General features: G+C 29.6%; 1 protein-coding gene across 1 annotated transcript in view; it reads left to right on the top strand.

Annotated features, from left to right (window-relative positions):
* Positions 1 to 17184, top strand: part of fat3a (FAT atypical cadherin 3a) — a 167884-nt gene that overhangs the window by 35950 nt on the left and 114750 nt on the right. Inside the window, exons 4-6 of the mRNA XM_073818320.1 lie at positions 12565 to 12626; positions 13834 to 14151; positions 15592 to 15805. Coding sequence (XP_073674421.1) covers positions 12565 to 12626; positions 13834 to 14151; positions 15592 to 15805 — 594 coding nt within the window. The remainder of the gene's footprint in view (positions 1 to 12564; positions 12627 to 13833; positions 14152 to 15591; positions 15806 to 17184) is intronic.

Raw genomic sequence — 17184 nt, 5'->3', positions numbered from 1 at the left:
CATTTCTGAGAAAACAGAGCCAGGTTGTGTTTTTTTGAAAGAGTGTGTGTAGTCAGCATGGATGGCAGCAGATGTTATGAGGGTGTTTTGATGATGCACTGCAGTGTTTTGTGAAGGTGACTCCAAAACAAAACATCTTTGGTTCTATCAGAAGACTGGAGTTTGCACACACTCCCTAGGCATGTCTGCACTTCTTGTTTGTTTGCTCCCTGGACAGTCTAACACATCTGCTGGGACAGTTAAAGTTGTATTGTAGTTTACACACGTTGCATGGACTGATCCCTGCGCTGGGAAATGTAAGGTCTCTTATGATAGCTTACACATGCGTCTGAAAGATTTCTTTACTGTCATGGGGACGTTGCTTGTACACTTTATTGCTTTTGCAGATGTGTTTGCAGCTGGGAGTTTATACTCAAACCCTAAACAATCAATCAATACCAGAAAACCAGCCTCTGCAATCAATACTGAATTCAGGCAACAAATAAAAGGCCAAAAGAGGAAGAGAATAAAACATTTTTAGCTTGGTCCAAAATAATTAAATTCAGTGTATCCTTTCAAAAGTATAACAAAGAAACTGCAACATAGGGCCAACCATCCCCACATGAAAATAAAAATAGAGAAACAAAGAAATATTATTTTATGATTAATATAATAATAGTAAAGTAATATAATTGTATGATTATAATAATAATAATAATAATCTATATTGTTATTTATATTATTATTACTAATGCTAATTTTATTGTTATTAACATCATCACATTAATGATCATTTACAGAATATGCCAATAATAATAATAATAATAATAATAATAATAAATGCTCATTATTGTTAGAATAATTACTGTTATTAATATTGTTATCACATTAAGCAATGGCTTATAATAATTATTATTATTATTATTATTATTATTATTATTATTATTATATTTCCTTATTTCTTTATTTTTGTTTTCATGTGGGGTTGGTTGGCCCTTGTATGATAATAATAATAATTATAACAATAATAATTTTTGCTATTATTTTTACATTATAACATATAATAATCTCTTTTAGCATTAATATAGTATCATATAATAAGTAAACCACCATCAATAACAACATAAAATAAATAACTTCATCAGAAGTAGTATTTTATTTATTTATTTATTATGCAGTATTTTATTTATATATTTTCTTATGTTAACTAATAATAATTAATAATAATAATAATAATAATACATTTGTATTATTATTAATCATAATATTAATAACAGAATTAATAATAATTATAATATAATATAATATAATACATTTTATTATTATGATTTATGTTGGTGGTTTATTTTTCATATTATATTATTATATTATATTGTATTGTATTGTATTATTATATTATATTATGTTATATTATATTATCAATGGCAATAAAAAAGTATGATTTTAATCATTTGCAGATTTAATTTATGTTTCAATGAACAGAAGAACACGTTTATCGTCATTTTAACAAATATTTTATCAAATATTGTCATTTTAGTACGTATTACAGTGGGGGGAAAAGGCAGTATCTTAAATGGTCTTATTGTATAAAATTATGAAATATAAACTGAAGTAAAATCGTGTATTATCAATCAAAAGTCTACTGTTGCTGTTCCACAACACAAGTCCTCTATGAATGAATGTATTCTGTGGCTTATGTACATTTGATATATTCATTTAGACCTGTCTGGTTTGTACACAGCAATGGGAAATTGCATCGTTTGGAATTGTGTTTAGGTTTATTTAAGTTCACAGTCTGTTCTCCCCAGCGCATCTCCAAACAAATGCAGAACTGAACGGTTTACACACGCTCCCTGAACGATAGGAGGAAAGCTCTTGTATTATAGTTGATTCACCTCACAGTTTACTGACACACTCCTCCATTCTCCCTAAACATTACAGCCTTCCGAACACAACCTCCTAAACTCCTGAGCCCTTTCTGCACACTCCCTAAACATCATTTTGCTTGTGATTCATTTGCTCTCGTTGTGCTTCCAAACATCCCAGCAGATGTTACACATGCACAGAACGGATGGATGAATTATTAAATGAGTGGATGGACGGACAGATGATTGAATAGATCAAATATATATTGATCGGTGGTGGAACGGATGTGTGCCAAAATTATGTTTAGTCATATGCAGGTGAATTGGGAAATGTAATGTCTACAAATATTTAAATTGTCTCATTTTTTTTTTTTTTTAAGTGTAATTTAGCAATTCCCACAGAATGGGGTACAATACAGAATTTTTAATATAGTATATACAGTTGTAATGTAATATCTAATAATAATGCATGTGTGTATATGTATTTATATAAAATAATGTCTTACCTTGCATATATTCATTTTTTCACATTTAATATTATTGTAATATTATTACTTTTTTATTTTATTTATTTGTAATGTAAAATACAGTATATGTATAATATAATTGTAAAAATGTATGTGTGTGTGTGTGTGTGTGTGTGTGTGTGTGTGCATATACACACACACACACACACACACACACACACACACACACACACACACATAATAAATAATAAAAAGTATTTAACATATTTACTAATACACAACAAATGCAATGTAAAATCTAATAATACGTAGTACATTTGTGTATATATATTTATATAAAATGTCTTTCCTAGCATATTTTAGCTATTTTACATTTCATATTTTTATCTTTTATTTTTAAATTATAATTTAAATATTGTAATTTATTTTATAAATATACATTTTATTTTTAAAATAATGTCTTTCTTTGCATATATTATTTCCAATTTTAAAGATTTTACTTTTAAAATAACAGTTTTCAGGAATATATTTTAAAATGTAATTTATTTCTGTTATTTCAAAGCTGAATTTTTAACATCATTATAAAATGATTTCTAAAGGATCATGTGACTGGAGTAATGATGCTAAAAATTCAGCTTTGAAATCAGAAATAAATTACAATTAATACATGTTCAAATAGAAAACAGTTAAATAATAAAAATATTTCAAAATTGTGCTGTTTTTGCTGTACTTTGGATCAAATAAATGCAGGCTTGGTGAGCAGAAGATACTTCTTTGAAAAACCTTAAATCTTACTGTTCAAAAACTTTTGACTAGTAGTTTGTATATATAGTACAATTTTGAAATATAGCTGTTTTCTATTTGAATATATTTTAAAATGTAATTTATTCCTGTGATTTCGAAGCTGAAAGTCACAATCCTTCAGAAATCATTCTATAATGATGTTAAAAATTTAGCTTTGAAATCACAGGAATAAATTACATTTTAAAATATATTCAAATAGAAAACTGTTATTTTAAATAGTAAAAATATTTAAATTTTTCACACACACACACACACACACACACACACACACACTGGTTTACATGTTTTATGGGGACATTCCATAGGCGTAATGGTTTTTATACTGTACAAACCGTATTTTCTATCGCCCTAACCCTACCCTACACCTAAACCTAGCCCTCACAGGAGATTGTGCACACTTTTACTTCATCAAAAAAACTCATTGTGCATGATTTATAAGCCTGTTTCCTCATGGGGACCTAAGAAATGTCCCCACAAGGTCAAAATCTACTGGTATTCCTATCCTTGTGGGGACATTTGGTCCCCACAACGTGATGAATACCAGGTACACACACACACACACACACACACACACACACACACACACACACACACACACACACATATATGTATTGTTAATGTAAAACATTAAAATGACAGAAAGTGTAATTAACCATCCCAAAGGAAATTGTTTTATTTAATAATATGCACTCTATTACTAACATGTGTGTGTATATGTATTTATATAAAAGGTTTTTCCTTCCATATTTTCATATGTACACATCATATCATATATCTTAGCCAGCATCTATGAAACACTACCATAACAACATCAAAACTCTCATTTCTTTGTGGTTTCCCTTAATGCATATAACAGATCACACATGTGCCCCTTATGGAATACTGCAGAGGGAAGAAAATCATTTTAAAATGATTTTCTGTGGGTTCCCACTGAGTTAAAAGCTGCTCTGCATTCAGTAAACAGACTCTCCTGTAGACGAGGCGACAGCAGCTCTGAGTGTAAGATCACAGGAGAAGAACTAAACACAAACACTTCCATCATTATTAGCCGGTCGCTTCAGTAGAGCGCAGAAACGTCTTTCATTTCCTTCCCTTATGTCAGGTAAAAACAGCCAGGGCCAGACTGTCGATTATGTAGCGGCTCCAAACTTGATTTTATTCAGTCGTCACAGTCAGTTTGGATGGGCGGAGGGTCAACAACAGTGACTCTTTACAGTCTTCAAACTTCAGCCCAAGTTTACAACATTGCTTGTTTTCAGCTTTAAACTCTTCAAAAGGCTTGTGAAATCTCGCTCTTTCTCTCTTGTGCTTGTCTCAGCAGTAATTTGTGTCTTTGTGAATCTCGTATGCAGGTTTCACACATTGGCGGTTCGTCTCCTCCAACCCCGAGTTCTCCTCCTCGTCTTTCCTCCCCCTCCGTCTCATCCTCTCTCATCTCTCTCTTATCCTTTCCTCACACCTTCCTCTCCTCCCTCTCTCGCAGTATCACCCTCCCATTCTCTCGTTCACAAGGCCTTACGTGTCTTTTTGTCTCTTTCTCGGTTTCTTACTCTCTCGTTCCATCCCCTGCGACTCCTTAACATCCTTCCGTCTTTCTCTCGCTCTGTTCTGTCTTCCTCCTGGTGATGAAAGACTCTAAGAATAGCTTTCTCTTTCTCTGTCTGCCGCGGCTCCGATAATCACTGCATCTTCTACAGCATGTAAACAGCCTGTTTTCACCGTTCCTGAACCGGCGATACGGATCCGCATTAGTCCTGCTCGCCGTGATTGCGATCGCTCTGATTATCCTCCATAATGGATCATTTGGAATAATAGACGACTCCCTGAGTTTTATCAAAAGCATCGTTCGTCATTTCTGCGATAGCATGGCCTGAAGAGCAGTAATAAGCCGTATCTTTAAAGTACTTCTCTATGGCATTGCTTTATAAGACCTTTACGTTTTATCTGTAATCTACTGACAGAATTAGGCTAGAAATACCCAAGAAACCTATGAAGCCACGCACGACCAGTGATAATAATAAGAAATGTCTCTTGAGCAGCAAATCAGCATATTCCAGTGATTTCTGAAGGATCGTGTGACACTGAAGACTGGAGTAATGATGCTGGAAGTTCAGCTTCTTGTGCATCACAAGAATAAATTACATTTTGAAATATATTCAAATAGAAAACAGTTATTTTAAATTGTAGTCATATTTCACAATATTCAGTTTTTACTGTATTTTTAAATTTAAAAAATGCAGTACGGGTAAGCAAAATAGACATATGCAAAAACAAAATACTTTTGAACGACAGTGTAAATTAGAAATGCTGCATAATTGTAAATTATATTATAGTATATATAAAAAAAGTGCTTGCATAAAATGTTTTGTGCCTTATACTGTTTGCATTATTTATTTGGAAAGATAACAGCATTTGCATGATTATCTATATATATATATATATATATATTATTTTATATTCATATATTTATGTAATTTTTATTATACACTGTGTATAAATAATACTAAAGTAATTAAGTTAAATATTATAAAATTTGTCATTAAATTATTATGCATTTTAAAATCTCTTAATATATTGTTTATATATAATTTAGAATTATATATAATAATATTTAAAAATAAAAAAATAATAATTAAAGTTATTAGATTATAAATATATATAATTAAACACAAAATCAAGATGTAAACTGAAATAATTGTTTTTGTCAAAGGATATATGCATGAAATGTTAGTTCAAATATATAAACTAATTATTCAATGCACAAATGTCCATGTCTTTGTCAAATAAATAAATAAATAAATATATATATATATATATATATATATAGAGAGAGAGAGAGAGAGAGAGAGAGAGAGAGAGAATATATATTTAGAATAGTAGTAATAATAGTAAATAGTAATTTATTCATTGAATTATTATTAATATTAAAATGATGTATAATTAATAATAATAATTTATTTAATAATTATTAATATTTAAAACTTTATATATTAAATTAATATTTACAATTTTAATATTTACAATTATTACTATTTTATTAATATAATAAAAGGGCATGCACATGAAAGGTTAGTTCATATATTTATTTAATTTTCATTATATGTATATTATAATTTTTTACGAAGACTTTGCACTGATTAACTGACAGAGTACTTAAGATTTTTACTTAAGATTACTTTAAGTATTAAAGGTTAAGATTATGTAATTGATTTAATTAATAAATTATTATTAATATTAAAATAATTTAGAATCATATTACTTAAAATTATTTACATATACAATTATATTGAGTTAATAATTACAATTTTAATTTTGACAATTATTACTGTTTTATTAATATATTAAATTAAACACTAAATCAAAATGTAAGCTGAAATAATTGTTGGACAAACACTTGAAACTCCTGGAATTATAAAATTAATCGAGGTTGATTTACTTTAATAAATCAATAATCCCAGTTTCTCTTCATAAAATAGTTTCAAAACAAGAAGCTTTGTCATAATTAAAGCTGAAATATTGAAAATATCTTAAACTGGTTCAAGCCATTTATGACATTTACTTCTAATAAATAAACTTGTTTAAAATGTGTGTAAGGAAGTGCTAAATTTTTAAATTCTCGCAAACGACGTGCAAAGGCTCGCCTTAAATTATGGATGCCGTTTTGACATTTAGAAAAGGCGTGCAATTTAAAAACCAGCATGAATCGCCTCTCTGCTGAAATCTGTCACTCTCTTGTTTCTTTGTCTTTTTCAGACGGCTGTTGATTTATAGATGCAGTGAGAACTCAGCATGTGTATGTATGTGCGTGTGTGTGGCCGGTTTACGTTCCTTTGGTGCGCGTTGCGAATTTATGACGCCGACCCCGCCAATGAATCACAGACACGCTCATATGAGCCAATTCCCACCTGCAGGCATTCGACGCACAAAACACGCAACACCGGCGGTTTCCAAAGGTTTTGACATTATTTTTATCCTCAATGAGTTTCTTGGGAAATCAAGGCCTCCCGTGTGAACCTTTAACGACTGTGGAGGAGCACAAAGACAAATGCGCCGTGAAATAAATGCATGTGGCGATTACAAAATAACTCAAAAACTAAGATGAAAAGGAAGATCTCATACATATTCTGAATGCAACAGATAACCGGCCTGTATAGGTATGCCATTGTATACCATTGCTGTTTTAGTTAATTGTGTGTAATCACTCGTCTCTCTAATTAATATGCTAATTCTAGTGAATGCAGCTGTTCTTTAGCTAAGCACACACTCATTCTCACTGATTGGATCCTTATACAAAGACGCGCTCATTAGCAAATCCATTGCTGTTAGTTAAAACTAGGTTAAAGGGATAGTCCACGCAAAAATGAAAATTCTGCCATCATTTACTCAACCTTGTGTTGTTTCAGACTTGTCTGAGTTTCTTTCTTCTATTAACCCTCTGGGGTCTGAGGTGATTTTGGGGTCCTTGAGATGTTTTGACATGCCCTGACATTTGTGCTTATTTCAGCTACTTATAACATACTGTTGGCCAACATTTATTTTTTTGTGTTCAGCACAAACTGTGCTACAATAATATTTGAGCAAGATGAATGTACATGTTTGCAATTTTAGTACGTTAGTATGTTTTGTGGAAATAAATATAGCTGAAATAAGGCCATAAAACCCATACTGAACAGTCCTGAACAAGACTTTTGAGTAATTAGTCTTGTAGGCTAGAATATTTACTCCCAGTTTACTTATTTACAGAAAACAATCTATTGATATAACTTTTCTAAGATATGTTTTGTGATAGAAAGGGAATATGCGAGGGAGTGACAATGGCCATGGATGTTAAGTGATTTACACCTGAGAGACAAAGGGCCGTCCCCTAATGGCCCATCTGTGTGACTGAGGCAGGTAACAAAGAATGCGAGGAGAGTAAAACAAAGGTTTTTTATCAAGCTTTCTATAGATATATTTCTCTTGTCTGTGTGTAAAGTATTAGCTGAGGTTCAGTTCATTTTAGTGACATGTTTCTAAAAGCAGTTCGCAAAGACAGTGAAGACAGAGAGAGCACCCTGTTTTTTTTCCTGTATTTTACAAAAGCACAAAGTTCTGTTGTTAATATTAATAATAAAATAAAAATTATAATGATAATAAATATAATGAAAAAAACACAGCAAATTTACTAAAACTTTAAATATAATTAATAATATAAAAATTAAAATAAAATAACAATACTGACAAATCCACAGCAAAATTACCAATTTTTTTTAAATTAATAATAATCAAATAAAAAATACTACTACTACTACTACTGACGAAAACACAACAAATTTACAAAAATTAATTGGTTATAAAATTAAAATAAAATAATAATACTGACAAAAACACACAACAAAATTACAAAACTTGTAACAAAATTAATAATGATAGAATAAATAATAATAATCATACTTAAAAAATGTTTTACTAAAACTTTAAATAAAATTAATAATAATAAAATTAAATGAAAATAAAATAATAATAATATTAATAATAATAATAATAATAATAATAATAATAAAACTGAAAAAAACACAAATTACAAAACTTGAAACAAAATTATTAATGATAAAATAAATAATAATAATAATAATACTTACAAAAACACAACACAATTACTAAAACTTTAAATAAATTAATAATAATAAAACAAAATAATAATACTGACAAAAACACAACAAAATTACTAAAACTTTCAATAAAATTAATAATAATTAAATAAAATAAAATAATAATAATAATAATAATAATAATACTGACAAAAACACACAACAAAATTACTAAAACTTAAAATAAAATTAATAATGGTATAATAAAAATTAACAATAATAAAAATACTGACAAAAACAACAGAATTACAAAAATGTTAAATTAAATTAATAATAAAATAAAAATAAAATAATACTGACAAAAACACACAATAAAATGACAGAACTTATAACAAAATTAATCATGATAAAATAAATAATAATAATAATACTGACAAAAACGCACAACAAAATTACTAAAACTTAAAATAAAATTAATAATGGTATAATAAAAATTAACAATAATAAAAAACTGACAAAAACAACAGAATTACAAAAATGTTAAATAAAATTAATAATAAAATAAAAAATAAAATAATAATACTGACAAAAACACACAACAAAATGACAACTTATAACAAAATTAATCAAGATAAAATAAATAATAATAATAGTAATAATAATAATAATACTGACAAAAACACACAACAAAATTACTAAAACTTAAAATAAAATTAATAATGGTATAATAAAAATTAACAATAATAAAAATACTGACAAAAACAACACAACTACTAAAACGTTAAATAAAATAAAATAAAAAAAATAATTAACAAAATAATTAATTACAAAAAAGTGAGCTGGTTGCACCGGCGCGACCGTCAACCACAGGGAGTTAAAAAAAAGAAAGAAGATATTTTGGAGAATGTTGGTAACCTAACAGTTGACGGTACCCATTGACTTCCATTGTATTTTTTTTTTTCCACATTATGGAAGTCGATGGCTACCGCCAGCTGTTTGGTTACCAACATTGTTAAAAATATCTTCTACAGTACTCAACAGAACAAAGAAACTCGACACGAGGGTTAAATAAATGATTATAGACTTAATTTTTAGGTGTACCGTCCCTTTAAGACAGAGTTTCGACTATAAAAGTGCGTCTGGGGGGGATTGTTTATGGCAGATTTGTTTTTTTTAAGTACCCTATATTATAGACGTCGCATAAAAGCCTGCGTGGGTGTTCGCCGTCCAACGTTCGAGCTCTAATCCGTCCGTTTTTCCCCCCATTTGCGGACTTACTTTCCCACACATGCTGGTCAAGAGCGGTAGCTGTGTAACTGAGACTCTGGTTGCCATGACGATGAGATCAGAAGTCTGTAGACGTTAAGACCCCGCTTGCCCACTATGACCAGTAAACCCTATTCAGGTAGCAGCAATTATCCAATGGGGCCTCAAACGGACTTTCTCTCTCTCTCTTTCTCTGTCTCTCTGTCTGTCTCTGTGTGTGTGTGTGTGTGTCACAGGCATGATGTCATCAGAAAACTTTTGTCTCTGGTCTTTTTGTTTGCCCCCATGCCCCCCCCTCCTCTCCCGTTCTCCACTTTTTTTGTTTTCTCCTTCCGTTTTTTCTCTCGCACAGTACGAGTGCCCGGCGCCGCTGAGACTCGATTCAACACAGCCGCCCCCTCTCTTTCTATTTCTCCTTGTGTCTCTCTTCATCTCTGATATGGGTCAGTGATGGGGCGCCCTGGGATGCGCCTGATCAGAAAGAGCATACTTAAGGACCCGCAGGCACTTCGATGTGCCGCAGAGAGCGTTACTGCAGGAGTGCAACAGTGAGGCTACAAAAGGAAAAATAAATAAATAAATGAAAAAATCATCATAGAGAAAATTGATTATTGTAGCAATAACATGTAAAAGTTTCAAGTGTGATTTCAACTTTAGTAAAAAAATAACTCACCAAATTCTTAGCCACAAGTCTCTTCTGCTCACCAAGCCTGCATTTATTTCATCCAAAGTGCAGCAAAAACATTACAATTTTGAAATGTTTTTACTATTTAAAATAACTGTTTTCTATTTGAATGTATTTTCAAATGTAATTTATTTCTGTGATTTCAAAGCTGATTTTTTAGCATCATTACTCCAGTCTTTAGTGTCACATGATCCTTCTATCATTCTAATATTCTGATTTGCTGCTCAAAAAACATTAATTATCATTATCATGTTGAAAACTGCTAGTAGAATCTTTCAGGTTTCAGTTCAGAAAAAAATGCATTTATCTGAAATAAAAATCTTTTGCAACATTATTAAGCATCTTCATCATCACTTTTGATCGATTTAAAGCATCCTTGACAAATAAAAGCATTAATATCTAATTCTTTTTATTTCTAAGACAATTTAATTTAATTTAATCCAAGCATTTAAATGCTATAGTGTATAATGTTACAAAAGCTTTTTTTATTTCAGATTATCCTAAAAAATTTACTAAACTTTTAAATATTGATAATAGCAAATCAGCATTTTGGAATGATTTTTGAAGGATCATGTGACACTTAAGACTGGAGCAATGATGCTGAAAATTTACCTTTGATTATAGGAATAAATTAGATTTTAAAATATATTTAAATAGAAAACAGTTATTTCAAATAGTAAAAATATTTCTAAATTGTACTGTAGGCTTGGTGAGCAGAACAGACTAAACTTTAAAACACATTCAAAACTTTTGACTGGGAGTGTATACTAAATATAATTTCATGTAAAAATATTTGGGTGGCATAAAATTTAAATGTGTTTATAAAAATGCTTACCAAAGCTGCATTTATTTGATCAAAAATACAATAAAAACAGATATATTGTGAATTATTTTTTACGGTTTGAAATAACTGTATATTCGCCACTGAATAAAAAAAATAAAATAAAGTAATTGCGACTTTTTATCCCACAATTTCCTCAAAAAAATCTGACTTTATTCTCAGAATTCCAAGTTTTTGGAAGAATTGTGAAATGTTAACTCACAATTGCAAAAACAGTAAAATTCTGAAATATTTTTACTATTTAAAATAGCTGTTTTCTATTTGAAAATATTTTAAAATGCAATTTATTTCTGTGATCAAAGCTGAATTTTCAGCATCATTACTCCAGTCTTCAGTGTCACATGATCGTTCAGAAATCATTCTAATATGCTGATTTGCTGCAAAAAAAATATAATATTATTATTAGCAATGTTGAAAACAGGTGTGTTGCTTAATATTTTGTAGAAACTACATATTTTCAGGATTTTGCTGAATAGAAAGTTCAAAAGAACAGCATTTATTTGAAATAGAAATCTTTTGTGACTTTCTAAAGGTTTTACTGTTACTTTTAAATGCATCCTTGCTGAATAATGAATTTTTTCTAACCCCAAAATGTGTATATATTACCATTTATATTTTATTATTTATCACATACTTTGTTTTGTGTTATATTTTATTTATATATTTATTTACTTATTTATCTTTCAGTATTTTTTTTCCTCACTACTGTATATCATTTATAATATATTTATTTATTTTCTCATTGTTCCCTTCAGTGCTTTTCAACAGTACTGATCTGTTGCTCAATCTATAGCACGTTGCCAAAGAAATTACATTTTTATCCAGTCTAAGTCTGAAGTCTGAATTGAACATGATAAGAAAAAAAACCTGTATACCACAAAACTATCGAGGTTACAAACAAATGTTCTGATTATTTTAACCAATCATTCAAAAAGTCATTTTCGTTCATCTATCAATGTATCTAGTTTAGTGAAGGTTTGTAAAACCTAAATCACAGTCATTATTTGTAGTTAGAGACTCTATGCGTGCTTAGGTCAAAGGATATTTGTAAAGCGCTGGCTAAAATGAGTTGTTTTCCATTTTGCAGGTCTGATTACCACAACCTCTCGAAAACTGGATCGTGAACAACAGGCCGAGCACGTACTGGAGGTGAGACACACTCATGCGAACCCACGTTCACACATATAGCTACGTTCACACAAACGCACATCAGGTGTGAGAGCTGCGATCCATGCTAATTTGCACTGCTTCCAAATTGCAGATCAATTTTGTGAGGGACAGGAGAATAATGACAGCTTTCATGCCAACGCAAGATTATCGACGTGTTCTGACTGAATCCTATAGATTCCTGTTTGAAATTCCAAGCGCTTCGCTCTGTCTGTTCGTGTACGTTTAAGTGCGAAAGTGAGTGATTTCGAGAGTTTTGTGTTTGTAATAAAAGCGATTTGTCGTGTTGATCTTTTGAGAGCGAACTTGTCACTCACATTGTTACCCGTTCACCGCGTGATCCCTTGACACCCAAACATTACGCAGACCAAACGCCCCTTTAATTTATCACAGCCCCCCTCTTTTTTCTCATTTATTGCTCGCTCTCTTTTTCTCTGAGACGGACAGATTGAATTTGTACAGGCGTGGCACGGCAGTCTGTGAAAGGAAATGAATAAATTGAATTGAATTAATCGTTCTGTTGTTGTTGCCAAGATGGATGGGCACTCGCAGTGTCTTTTGTTTTTAATGATATCATTTAAATGTTCCAGCGCTGTCTTCTGATTGGCCTGGCGGCCACGTGCGGCCATGCTGATTGGTGGTTGAGCGATGGGCATGTTTGCTAATGAAAAAGAAAAATGGATCAAACATCAGAAACAGGAAATGAGAGAAAAGCGGGGGAATGACTCACCATCACTCCATTCTATGGAGAGAAAAATTATGTAGGAGTTTAGACGCAGAGTATCTTGTTTATCCTTTCCTGTTCATCTATAATCTGTTTTTATTCTGAATTGTAGTGTCTATTACTCATGCTTTGAGTACTGAACAACTGTAACTCGTCCCGCAATGAAATGAAAATCTTGAGCAGCAAGTCAGCATATTAGACTGATTTATGAAGGATCATGTGATGCTGAAGACTGGAGTAATGATGCTGAAAATTCAGCGTTGCATCGCAGAAATAAATTACATTTTAAAATATATTCAAATAGAAAACAGTTATTTTGAATTGTAATAATATTTCAGAATTTCTACTGTATTTTTGATCAAATAAATGCCTTGGTATACAGAAGCGACGACTTTTTAAAACATTAGAGTTTTTGAATGCAAATGTGAGTTTTATTTCTATGCTCATCGCTGTTTTTGTGTCTAGGTGACTGTATCAGATGGCGGTCCTTCTCCTAGACACACCACGGTATGGGTGGTGATCCAGGTTTTGGATGTTAATGATAACAAACCAACGTTTCCTGAGAAGGTGTATCAGGTCCGTTTACCAGAGCGCACCCGTAAGCAGCGAGGCGCTCCTATATATCGGGTTTTCGCCTATGATCAAGACCAGGGCGCCAACGCTGACCTCTCCTACAGCATCGTTGATGGAAACGAGGACGGGAAGTTTGTAATCGACGCCAAAACCGGTGTGGTCTCATCGCCCAAGAAACAGTTCACAGCTGGAACCTACGATATTCTTACTGTGAGTCACTTTATATAGATATAACAATAAAAAATAAAATAATGACTAATAAAAATAAAACTAAATAAAGTTACATAGGAAATAAAAATAATAAAATAAATAATATTCAATAAATACAAAATTAAAATACAATAAAAAAGAAAAATACAACAAATAAAATTGCATAGGAAATAAAAATAATAAAATAAAATAAATAAATAATATAAAATAAATAAATAAATAGAAATAGAATATACTTAAATAAATAAAAAATAATAATATGAAATAAAATACATACTAAAAAAGATATAATGAACCAAAACTAAAATTACGTAGAAAATAAAATAATGATATAAGATGAATAATAAAATGGAATTTAATTAATTAAAAAATAAAATAAAATAAAACTAAATAAAATTACATAGGAAATAAAAATAATAATAATGTAAAATGAGTGCTACAATAGAATAAAAATAGAATAAAATTAAATTTAAAAATATATAAAAGATAAATACTAAAAAATAAAAAGAACAATAAAAAAATTATTACACAGAAAATAAAAATGATAAAATAAATAATATAAAATAAATACTAGAAATACACTTAAAAATAAAATATAAATATAAAATAAATGCAAAAAGGAAATAAAATACAATACAAAAGAATAATAAAATAAAATTACATAGGAAATAAAAATAAAATAAATAAATAGAAAAAAATAAAATAATAATAATAAAAAGATAATAAAACAAAAAAATAAATTGCATGTGGAATAAAATAATTAAACGAATAAAATAGAATTCACTTAAATATAATATAAATTAAATTCAAATATAAAATCAAATAAATACTAAAAAGAAAAAGAAAATGTAAAAAATTACATAGGAATTAAAAAAATACAATAAAATGAATAATAAAATGAAATAAAAGGAAAGGAAAGGAAAAATAAATAAATAAAAATAAGATAAATACTAAAAAAATAAAAAAAGAATAATAAAACCAAAAATTAAATGATAAAATAAAATAAAAATTATAAGCTTGACTACCAGCAGGCTTGGTTTCGACTTGGTAGACCATCTTGGACATGCTGGTAGACCACTTTGGTGAAGCACCAAACTACCCAACATAAACCAGCTTGACCATTTTTTTCCTAACTGGAATTATATAATAATTCATATCTGATATACAAGAAATAGTCTCACCAGATTTAACCAGAAATATGAACTCCTGTATAATAATTTCCAGGTCTTGTAAAACTCCCTCGACACATACAGCAGCTCAATTCTCTTAATGAGGGAGTTGACATTTTAAATGTCTTTTTCCTTAAAAGATTTGTTCTTTTGTTTGCATTCAGTGCAAAGGTCAATACTGGATGCATTCTTCCATTTCACTTCAGTTCTTTTAATATTCACTTGCCAGCTATTGTCGTCTTTCTGATGTGTGTTTAACCTCTGACCGCAGGTGAAGGCTGTGGACAATGGACGTCCTCAACGCTGGGCGACGGCTCGTTTGCACATCGAGTGGATTCGCCGTCCGCCGCCCAGCCCTGTTCCTCTCGCCTTCGACGAGCAGCTTTACAATTTCACTGTGATGGAAACCGACAAAGTGGCGGACATCGTAGGTGTGGTGTCTGCCCAACAACAAGGCTCCGCCTCCTTGTGGTTTGACATCACAGGTGAGTCCTTGGATGCTTTATTCTAATGTGATGATGTGTGCAATTTAGATTATTTTAACTGAAGTGGATTTTTAGCATTTAGTGAAGGACTGTGGCAAATTAAATGCCAGGGGTTGGGGTTTATTGTAACAAGTTTTGAAATTTTAAAATTCTAAATTTTTAAATGGTGTGTTTTTAGAAATATTTGTGCTTTATTTATGATCAAATCTTTAAAATATAAAATATATTCTATTTTTGCACTTCGTGGGTTAGGATTACAGTTAGTGAAATTCATTTGCAGATTAGTTATGGCAAATATCTTCATATTATGGGTTAGAGTTGGTGGGAATGTTTGTGGTTCACTGCATGATTTGTGGCATTGTATTGCTATCTTTTGCCATTCCACGGTCACCATGGCGATTGCTTGCCGCTGTCTGTATCTATGGTGATGTAAGGTTTGTATACACACAAACAAAAAAACTGATACATTTGAAATAATTGATCATAAAAAAAACTAACCTAAATTTATATTATATAACATTATTATATTAAAACAAACTGAATATCAACTGTAAAAAACAGATACTAATGACTGTCTAGATGGTTTATTATTACATCATATTATATAAAAAAAATGTAAATATAAAAAATATATTATATTGAGTTATGACCATACATACAGAGCAAAAAAAGAAGAAAAAATAAATAAAAAAGAACATTAAAGGCTTATAATATAATAAACTATCAGGGCATTATTATATTATATTATATTATATTATATTATATTATATTATATTATATTATATTATATTATATTATATTATATTATATTATATTATATTATATTATATTATATTATATTATATTATATTATATTATATTGTGTTATGACCAAACTTCCACAGAAAAAAAAGTATTCATGACTAATGATATAATTTAATAAACTATTAGGGTAAACTTATATTATTTTATTATAATATATTATATTATATTAATATGAAAAAAATGAAAAAAGTACATTAATGACTAACCATATATTATTATAAACTATCAGGGCAATATATTGTATTATGTTATACTATATTGTATTATATTATACTATATTGAGTTTTGACCAAATATCCACAGCAAAAAAAGAAAAAAAATGCACATTAATGACTAACAATATATTATAATACACTCTCAGGGCAGTATATTCTATTCTATTCTATTCTATTCTATTCTATTCTATTCTATTCTATTCTATTATGACGAAACATCCAAAGCAAAAAAGAAAAAAAGTACATTAATGACTTACACTGCCCTTATATTATATTATGTTATGTTATGTTATATTAGATTATATTAGATTAGATTAGATTAGATTGAGTTAACATTCAGTATATATTAAAAAAAATATT

The sequence above is a fragment of the Garra rufa genome, chromosome 14 (genome assembly GCF_049309525.1).
Source record: "Garra rufa chromosome 14, GarRuf1.0, whole genome shotgun sequence".
Lineage (NCBI taxonomy): Eukaryota > Metazoa > Chordata > Actinopteri > Cypriniformes > Cyprinidae > Garra > Garra rufa.
The sequence above is the reverse complement of the archived record's forward strand: the minus strand, read 5'-3'. Positions and strand labels throughout refer to the sequence as shown.